Raw genomic sequence first — 10,374 nt, forward strand, 5'->3', positions numbered from 1 at the left:
ATTCAGGTATTAGAAGGCCTTAGTCAAGACTTTTGAGCAAGCTCATCTCCATTTATGAATGATATATTAAGTGAGGAATGTAATTAATTGTAATGCAAATTAAAACATCCGACTTGATCAAATCAGGAGCTGAATGGAGGGAGCTGTTGGTTATCAGTTCATGAACCCAGTTTCCTGAGCTGATCACCCACACTGTGTCACTGCACCAGTGAGATGCTGTTATGATCTGGTCCGAATTTATAATTGACATTACAATTCACATGACTTAGTTTCCAAAGTGTCCATAGGTTTCCAAGGAGAGCGTTCTTGGCGGGACTTGAACCAAGCTGTGCATTGCCAATAATTGACAATACAATTTACACGACATTGTTATGTTTCTAAAGTAACCTTTCCATGGAAAAGCCCTTGCTCCATCACTAACTGTGCTACTTGCTACTCCACCGCGACCCCAGACATTTCAATTCACACCACAGATGATCATTTCATCGCTACGTTGGCTGTGTATGGTAACTCACTGGCTTGTTTGCGGTCTCCAGAATAACAAACAGCTTGATCGACTGCCGGCCAAGATACTTGATATGATGCAGTTAGAAAGTTATAATTAACATTAAAATTCACATGACAGAGTTATGTTTCTGAAGGTAAATGAGTATTGGTACTGCTGCAATAGAACTTGAGGCATTTAAAGCTTTTAAATGTATTATTTATATATGCTAAGTGAGGCATAGATAGCCCTCACTGTGTGCTATTTATAAATGATTATCCTCACTTTAAAGCTCACATTAAAGTCTTGACTTATGCTTTTTGACTACCTGAACTTATCATGAATTGCAGCATTACAACTTTACAAAGCATTATTAACACATTGTATATCATTTATAAATCATTAACTTACACTTTATAAATTATCTTATGAACTATCATCTCATTTATCTACACATAATTAAATGTAGCCTAACAATTATTGAATGATTACTTATGAATATGTATGGTACATCAATTAATGATAAATTATGAATTCATGTTGAATTCACTAAATACTTTATGTTAAATTATGTTATGTTAAAGAACTAACATCTTGCAGTAACTGTAAGGTACCTATCCATTTCTTGCTTCTTGTACATTTATCTCTAGGTTTGCATGTATGTCTTTGTAGTGATGTTCTCTGTAAGCAGGGTAAAGGTGCACACAATACTATTTTTTCACAGCTTGCCAGAAATACAGCCTCCTCATGGACTCATGAGTGCTGAACGTGGTGAACGAATCCTGCCTAAGGTACACTTAAATGGATGGCTGTGTAAAGGGACAAGGACAACGGTGATTCATTTACTAATGAGGGACAGGTGCCAGTGATCAGTAGGTCTTTACTTCAAGTGTTTTGTGTAAACATGTGAATTTAGCCTCAGCGAGCAGACAAATGATGGTTCACGTCAAAACAACCAAACAAACAGCTGTCACCCTAAAATGCCCTTTTATTGGACTCAAAGAGTAATGGTGTGTGTAGAGGGAATTCAATTTTCTTCGTCTTTGCAGATGTGAGAATTATACATCATATTATAGTCCATAAGAGAACATTGGATATTTGACGGTGGAAGATTGAACTTTAATGAACAGATGCCATATTTCTTACCAATATAATCCCATTTTCGTCAAATAATGCACAAATATTTTCTTTCAAAATCTTTCAAATAGATTGTAGGTTTTTACAGGATTGGTATATTGTTATTGTACACAGTTATTGTAGTAATTTGTTTAATTCATTTCAAGACACAATCATCACAGTATATTGTTTATTTTTTGTGTTTTTTTTTCCTGTGCTGTAAACTGTGAGCGACAAATTAACCTTGATAAATAAGTTGATGAATGTATTTTACAACAAAACAAACACTGCAGTTGAAGAATTCAGCTCAAAACACACTAAATTGGTAAATCATACGGTTTTATTAAGCAGTCCAAAACGAGAAAAAAAGTACCTTCTTCAAATTGTCTTAGTCAAAACCACAATTTCCCTAACCCTCAAATTACAAAGGTATACAAAAACATTCAAATGAAACTCAAAAGCTCCTCAGAGGATTCCAAAAAAATATTGTCTGCTCACACTGAGTGGTTTTAATAAACAGAACAGCAAATCACACAGAAAAATAAAAAAATGAAACATAATCAATATCTAATAAAAGTGGGTTGATATCTGTGTCAGGAGAGGAGTTGGAGTCAATCCAGAGGTTAGCAGTCAAGAGTTTGATCAAGTCAATACAATTCACAAGAAGACTCAAGCTTTCAAAAAAAAAACAAGGAAGGAAATATCTTGTGTCAGCAAAAACAATTCCTGATCCAAACCCACTGGCTGTGTACCAATTAGTCAACCTTGGCCTTCTATCATGATATTTAGGCACTACGAAAATGTGAGTGTTCACATCTAGTTCCCTATGCATTACTTTACACCCTTGTGCACCCTCAGTGTACAACTTAGTGTGAAACAGATGCATTCTAATTTCTGCACCGTTTCCCATGATGCATAACATTTGCTATTGACATCGGATTTATCCAATAGAGGGTTCTTTATGCAAATGAGCTGTAAAGGAGGGATGTCTGGCTGTCGGCTTGTTAGTGGAACCATCACACGTCATGTCGATCGGCCAGTGCATTATCGTGGCCAAATTCAACCTGTACTTATTCCCTAAATAGTGTACCATGAGGGAAATGAGGGAAGAAGTGAGCCAAGTCAAACGCTGCTTCCCCACCCACTCTCAAACTCAAAGTTTCCTCAACTACAGATCCCTTATGCCCCTCCCCAGCCACGTTACCCATCCACAGTCACAACAAAACAAACAATCAACATTTTAGATAAGCCTTGCAAGGAATTGTAACCTTAAAACCCTTCATTTATTTAGATTTTGATCAATTTAGATTTGAATAAATGCATTCATCATAAGACATCACTGCTAGTAATTACCTTAAAATTATGAAAAAATTGATACTAAATGCATCTCAGTATATTCATATATCTGCTATCCATTCCCAAAGCTGCTTCCTTGATAATCAGGGGAGTTTTTCCGTGCTTTGGGGGGCTAGGGATATGGGGGTGTGGCCTGTGACTTGACTGGACTTAAAACGTTAAACCACAACTGGGATCCATGCCCTCACCCTGAATTCTTGACAGTACCGAGATGTATTCCCACTCTCTCTCCTTTACATTGGACCCATCATTGACTTAGTGTGTGCGAGGATTAAGGCCTCGTGGGTCCACACGTCGATCTCATTAGGGTGATCAAACAGAGGCCACGAGGGGGAGACGCTCCGTGTCGCTCAGCTCTGCCACCGCCGCTATAACTGCTGTCCTCAGCCCTGTGCACTTCATCCACTCTTTCCTCATGAATTACTACTTTCTTACTACATCTATTATGTGAAGTTGTGTTCTATGAAAACTCCTTAAGCTCTCATGTGTGTCAACAGGCATCTCTGACCCTGCCTGACACTGTCTACATCGGCCTCCTAGCCTCCTCCACAGGGCCATACTCTACCTGTGTGTCTGTGTAATAGTGCATTAGAGAGAGAGAGAGAGAGAGAGAGAGAGAGAGAGAGAGAGAGAGCAGAGAGTCTGCATATAGGCATGTCAAAACTCATATCAGCTTGATATTGTGGACCACAAAGTGGGCCTTTAAAATGTCTCCAAAGAGCGGGATGGGGTGTATTTTACTTGATGTATTTTTTTAACTATCAAAGCTGCCTATCATGCTGGCCCCTCCTCTTATGCAGGTCTTTTTCTGCAACCCTTCAAAATGTTTACGAGACCCGACGGCCGCACAGATCAGCAGGTCGGAGGAGACGACTGGGCTAAAGTGAGACCCGTCTAGGTGTTGGGTCAGCTCCGTGCATCGGCGAAAAAGTTGCTGTGATGGAAAGCCCGGCAAAGCAGCATTTTCTCATCAATGAAACAAGGTTGCCGACTACATTATGCCACAACCCGAGCCTAACCACGCTCCTCCCTCCTCCCTCCTCCCCTTTCTACACCCCCTCAAACCGAAAGGGCATCGGAGTATTCAAAATAAATACTGATCAATAAGCCATCGTGGCTCTCTGGCTCCGGTTGAGGAGGAAGCGGATGGGTTCCCTGGTGGGGAGGAAGGCTGAAGGGCTCACGGTTCCGGCCCAGCCAGACCGTCTGACGGAGCATTAAGGGATTTATTGACGGCCGGCGTCAGCAAGGTGAGCTGCAGTAAGCACATTTTTGAACTGCGCCACGTTCTCAAGAGGATCTCACTAAAAGCTGGTATACACAGCAGCGCGTATACGACTGTCAAGCAGAGTAGAGTTGCCGAGTTTACCCTCTCCAGACAATCTGCCTTCGAAACGCTAGGAACGGCTGCCACCTGGTTTGTGGTCGTTTGGTGTGTTTCGGTGCTTCATGTGTGTGACGTGATTCATTCATGTCAACCCCAAAAAGAAATGAAGGCAGAGAACATTTCTAGGTTATTTTTGGCTAACATATACACAGTTCTTAAATGGGGCAAATGCTTTGTTAAATATGCACTTATTGTATGTTGCCAAGTACGCAATTAGTGTATATGTGTACGTCCTTGCACTTAATATAGGTTGTACGTCCTGGCACTTAAAAATAGCACTTAGCATTGTGTAGCATCTTACCAATTATAAATGCCAAGCATTTATAATTGCTAATACTTTGAATATCTTTACTGTACCGACAGCGATATATTGTTGTTTCTTTCTTCTGACAAATGTAATTATTGTAAGTCGCTTCAGATAAAAGCGTCTGCTAAATGCATATGTAATTGTAAATGCCAGAAGATGGTTACTTTCAGCTAAAAAAACATTTTCTCGATTGTTCGTTTTTGATTAGTTGTGCACCTTGCTTGAGCGAGTGTGATAAGGTTTAGACGATGTTTGACATCGCCTAAAGCCCCTGCTCATATGAACCCTCATGTGTCCACTTTTCTCCAACCTAGTTTTTTCCTTTAAGGACTCGATGCACGATGGGCCTTTTTGGCCTATGATGATGATGTCGGAGGAGCATAGTCCGAACTAAGCTATCAGACGGCAGGCCGCCTCAGTGACTGCGTTCCAGCGTCCTGGTACATCAACTTCACTGATATAGAACAAATCTGTGGAAAAATAATTAGGTGTGAACCAGTGAAACGGACAAACGTGGTTTATCGTCAGTGATATGAAGTGTATTCTGAGGTCTGAGGCTGAGCGAGCTGCCAGAACTACAAATCTAAATTGAGAATAAACACCACCACCACCACTACCACTACCACATCAGAAATAAAGCAAATGGATGAATCATCAGTAGTTGTCAATCGCAAATATATTTTATGACTATGTAAGTACACAGTAAACACAATATATATGCAAGGAAACTATATGCAATATATACATATACAGATAATAATTCACAATATTTTGTCCAATCATCCCACACCCATCCCAGTGTGTGGCTCAATATTCAATAGGGATCAATTTAGTTCACTATCACAAATAAATCCCACATGAATTCACCCGTGAGACACACAATTATATGGACGTTTAGATGTATAAACACGTGAGTGTACAGGCATTTATGTGGATGTCAGAAGTAATAGCAGTAGAAATACACAAGGATATTGGAGGAAGAAAAATAATGTCGGGAAAGAAAAGCATCTTATTCCTCCGCCTAGTGGCGTCATGCGTAAAAACCAACCTTCCCAACAGCAACGCAGTCGTCTGGCGATTTAAGTTGATATTTTAAATGGATCCGTCCATCTAGACGTGCATCTGTGCCAATAGGATAACGTACAGGACTGCCACGAAACATTCACCTCCCGACGTGGTTTGGAGCACAGTTATATCCTACTTTATCTAAATCCCCATTTTGTTAAATAGTCGACGGTGAAGCGCAATCTCCATGATTTTATTTAGAATTGAACTGCGGGAAATATACTATTTAAACTTTCAATAAATGCAGTTTAGGACATTCATCTAGTCTCTATTATTCCCGTTTGCTGGCTATACCGGTGATGTAACAGTCTCTCGGCATCTTTCTGTCTCTCTCCCTCTCCCTCTCTCTCTCTCTCTCTCTCTCTCTCTCCCTCTCTCCCCCCCCCCCCCCCCCCCCCCCCCCCCACACACACACACACGCACACACACACGCGCACGCGCGCAGAAGGGCAAGCAGCGGCAGACGTTCGGAGGAGCGCGCAGTGTGAGGAGCGGAGCGGTGACTGCAGCAGCTATAGAATGCCTCAGCTCCGGGAGTGCATCCCGATATCTTCCTCTCTATCTCAGCCCGAGTCCTCCGTACAACCACTCCTCTTCTTTCGGACGAGTCGGAGGAAAGGCACCGCGCGTCGGGGTGCGTCTTTGCGCATGATCCCTGGATTTTTAAAAGTAATTTTTGCGGACTAAAATTGTGCGGTTTTTTTTGTTTGTTTTTATACTGTTCACGGAAAGGATAGAACGCGTTAAGCAGCCCGGTTCCATGTGTGAGTATTTGGCAGACATCCATGTAATAACATGCTAAAAGCATAAGGCGAGCGGTCTGTGAATCTCAACGGGAGCTGCGGTCGGGTGCTCTCAGCCCGGACTCTGCGGCTTGGATGTGCAGATCCAACCCAGCACACCGCAGGAACCATCGCTTCCGGACGCTTTAGAGCAGGCAGTTTTTTTGTTGATTCAAATTCGATATTTTTTTTATTCCGAGCTTCCTTTGGATTTGAGGTGAAGGTCATTGGAAAGATGTGCGCCGTTTCTGTGCGTCATGACACTATTTAAAACACCATAAGCCTGTTTGCGTCTGCCTGCGCGTCTTCACCCAGAAATGTGCCGTCCCGTTCTCTGGTGAAGCCGAGGACTCACGCTGAACAAGTTAAATGCTGGATCTACTTCTCAGCCACCTCTTTTGGTTGTAAAAATGCTGAACGGCGTTCTTCTACTGAGCGTCCTCACTGTCTCCACTCTGTCCTCCTCAAAGACGGAGAGCCGCAAAACTTCGGCTTCCAAAGACATCTGCAAAAATCGCTGTCCCTGTGAAGAGAGGGAAAACCTATTAAACATCAACTGTGAAAATAAAGGCTTTACGACGGTCAGTCTGTTTCAAGCACCCCCGAATAAAATATCCCAGCTTTTCCTCAACGGCAACTTTCTCTCTCGGCTTCACGCCAACGAGTTCGTCCATTATGGGAATGTCACGTCGCTGCACCTGGGAAACAACGGCCTGCAGGACATCCGCACGGGAGCTTTTAACGGACTCCGGTACCTGAAGAGACTTCATCTGAATAACAACAACTTGGAGGTCATTAAAGAGGACACGTTCGCAGGACTAGAGAGCTTGGAATATTTGCAGGCTGACTATAATTACATCAGCGCCATCGAGCCCGGCGCATTCAGTAAACTGAACAAACTCAAAGTGCTCATTCTCAACGATAACCTGCTGCTGTCTTTGCCCACTAATGTGTTCCGTTTTGTGCTCCTCACACACTTGGATTTACGTGGCAACAGGCTGAAGACGCTGCCATTTGCTGGGGTTTTGGAGCACATCGGCGGTATCATGGAAATCCAGCTCGAGGAGAACCCATGGAACTGTACCTGTGATTTAATTCCCCTCAAGTCTTGGCTGGACACTATTTCCGTGTTTGTGGGCGACATCGTGTGTGAAACGCCGTTCCGGCTGCACGGTAAGGATATTACTCAGCTTATAAAGCAGGATCTGTGTCCGCGTAGGAACGCCGGGGAGCGTGTTATCCACCCCCCCTCCGACTCACACATCCAAGGGGGGCCACCACCCCCCACTTTCCTACCAGGCATGATTACCCCCACCCGCATCCCCAAAGCCTCCCGCCCCCCGAAGATGCGCCACAGGCCCACCCCCCGCGTCAACTCAAAGGACAAACACGTCTTTGGGCCCATCATGGTGTACCAGACGCGCTCACCCGTGCCAATGCTGTGCCCCAGCGTGTGCGTTTGCACGTCCCAGAACCCCGACAGCGGCTTGAACATCAACTGCCAGGAGCGGAAGTTGCATAACATTAGCGAGCTGAACCCCAAGCCCTCCTACCCAAAGAAGCTCCATCTCACCGGTAATTACTTACAAGTGATCTACAGGAACGATTTGACCGAATACAGTTCACTTGAGCTGCTGCATCTGGGCAACAACAGGATAGCGGTGATCCAGCAGGGGGCCTTTGAGAACCTGACCAACCTGAGGCGGTTGTATCTGAACGGGAACTACATCGAGTCCCTCTCGCACTCGCTCTTCGTGGGCCTGCAGTCGCTGCAGTATCTGTACCTGGAATACAACATCATCAAGGAGATCCTCCCGCAGACCTTCAACGACCTGCACAACCTGCAGCTGCTCTTCCTCAACAACAACCTGCTGCGGTCCCTCCCCGACAGCGTGTTCGGGGGGACCATGCTGACCCGCCTCAACCTGAGGAACAACCACTTCTCCCAGCTCCCGGTGCAGGGCGTGCTGGACCAGCTGTCGGCCTTCATCCAGATCGACCTGCAGGAGAACCCCTGGGACTGCACCTGCGACATCGTGGCACTCAAGAACTGGATGGAGCTGTCCAGCACCAGCGTGGTGGTCAACGAGATCACGTGCGACTCGCCGTCCAAGCACGCCGGGCGCCTGCTGCGCTCGCTCCGCAACGAGGCCATCTGCCCCGAGCCCAGCGAGACACTGCCCACCCCCCAGCAGCAGCCCCCCACCAGGGAGCCCACCGCGCTCAGCCCCGGGACAGAGGCGCCCCCCGCCGCCGCCGCCTCCTCCTTCTCCTCCCCCTCCGCCTCCTCCTCCACCACCGCCGCCTCCACCTACAGCCCGGCCCTCCCCACCGAGTCCCACCTCTACCCCCCGGAGCTCCACCCCGAGGTCCCGCTGTCGGTGCTGATCCTGGGCCTCCTGGTGGTCTTCATCCTCTCCGTGTGCTTCGGTGCCGGTCTCTTCGTGTTCGTGCTGAAGCGGCGCAAGGGGATGGAGCACGTCCCGGCCGGCGCCAACAACCTGGACCTCAACTCCTTCCAGGTGCAGTACGGCTCCTACGCCGCAGAGCCCGTCCCGGACAAGAGCTCCGAGAGCCACGTCTACAACTACATCCCGCCGCCCATGGGCTCCATGTGCCAAAACCCCATCTACATGCAGAAGGACGGCGAGCAGGTGGCCTACTACCGCAACCTGAAGGAGCTGAGCTTCAGCCCGCTGGACGCCAAGAAGGACGAGCTCCTGGCGCGCAGCCCCGGGGCCTACGCCATCAGCACGGTGGATTTTATGGACAAGTCGCTGGCCCAGTGCGGCGTGGCCGTCGCGCCGGAGCCCCAGGAGCTGCTGTACCAGAACTTAGCGGAGAGGTCCCACAAAGAGCTCCCCGCGGCGGGCGGCTTGCCGCCGTTCAGCTACAACTTTTGCACTTTACCCAAGAGGCCGTGCATCGTGCCCCCGTACGAGGCAGCGTCGGTGCGGCGGCACGCCACAAACCAGGAGCGCCTGAACAAAACGGTGCTGTACGGCACCCCCAGGAAATACTACGGTGCCGAGCAGCCCTCCAAACACAACGACCACCCCCTCCTGCTCCCCGGGAAGCTAAAAACAGACCAGCCCGACTACCTGGAGGTGCTGGAGAAGCATACCGCGATGAGCCAACTGTAAGATAATGGAAGTTAAACCCCTTTTGCAACATCGAATATCCACGCAGTTACTGTATTCATAGGCTTAAATATATATCTATCAATCTCTCTGTGTTTGATCCCACATGATTGACTGGAAGCTAGTTCAAGACTTTTGATGACTTTTTTTCCTCTTTTTTTCTCTCCTTTATTTTCAAAATGTATAAAAAGGAATATAAGACGTATATATTATTATGCAGTTCTATTTTTCTCCTTGAAATTTAAATTATTTCTTCTTTTTGACGAATCGCGATAGGACGAGCGCGGGGCCAGGCACGATGCGGACCATGTACGATACAATATGGCTTTGTGCTTTTCATAAAACTTTTATTTTTCCTGTGCGAAACAGAAAAAAATTAAACGATTATCTTGTAGAAGAGGAGACACAGCGAATGGACATTCCTGTACATACTTAGTCTCTACAGATAAATGGTGAGTGTCAAAAAAAATGTTTCAATACCCAAATGCAGCAAAATCTTACTCTACTTACTCCAGTAAGTGCCTTTGCACTCAAGTATTTTATCAAGGATGCTCTGCAAAATTCTAATGTTTCCCTTTTTGGAAGTGTATTTTAAACAATTACATCTTTATGTAAAATAGAACAGCAAAATCTATTTGTCCACTAAAAAAAGAAAACCTTACTTCAGATTGGGTGGAAAATTATGTATTTATGAGTTCTGGAAAAAATACTGTTACTTTACTTTCAATGTAATTGTC

At 45.6% G+C, this 10,374-nt stretch overlaps 1 protein-coding gene across 1 annotated transcript; it reads left to right on the forward strand.

Moving 5' to 3' along the window:
* Positions 1 to 6,907: 6,907 nt before the first annotated feature.
* Positions 6,908 to 9,640, forward strand: slitrk2 (SLIT and NTRK-like family, member 2; the record flags this gene model as incomplete). Its single annotated transcript, XM_084469373.1, has 1 exon — positions 6,908 to 9,640. One exon carries the CDS (start codon positions 6,908 to 6,910, stop codon positions 9,638 to 9,640), a length of 2,733 nt encoding a protein of 910 aa, XP_084325499.1.
* Positions 9,641 to 10,374: the final 734 nt, after the last annotated feature.

Source organism: Micromesistius poutassou, assembly GCF_964030765.1.
Source record: "Micromesistius poutassou genome assembly, chromosome: 6".
In the NCBI taxonomy this organism is placed as follows: domain Eukaryota; kingdom Metazoa; phylum Chordata; class Actinopteri; order Gadiformes; family Gadidae; genus Micromesistius; species Micromesistius poutassou.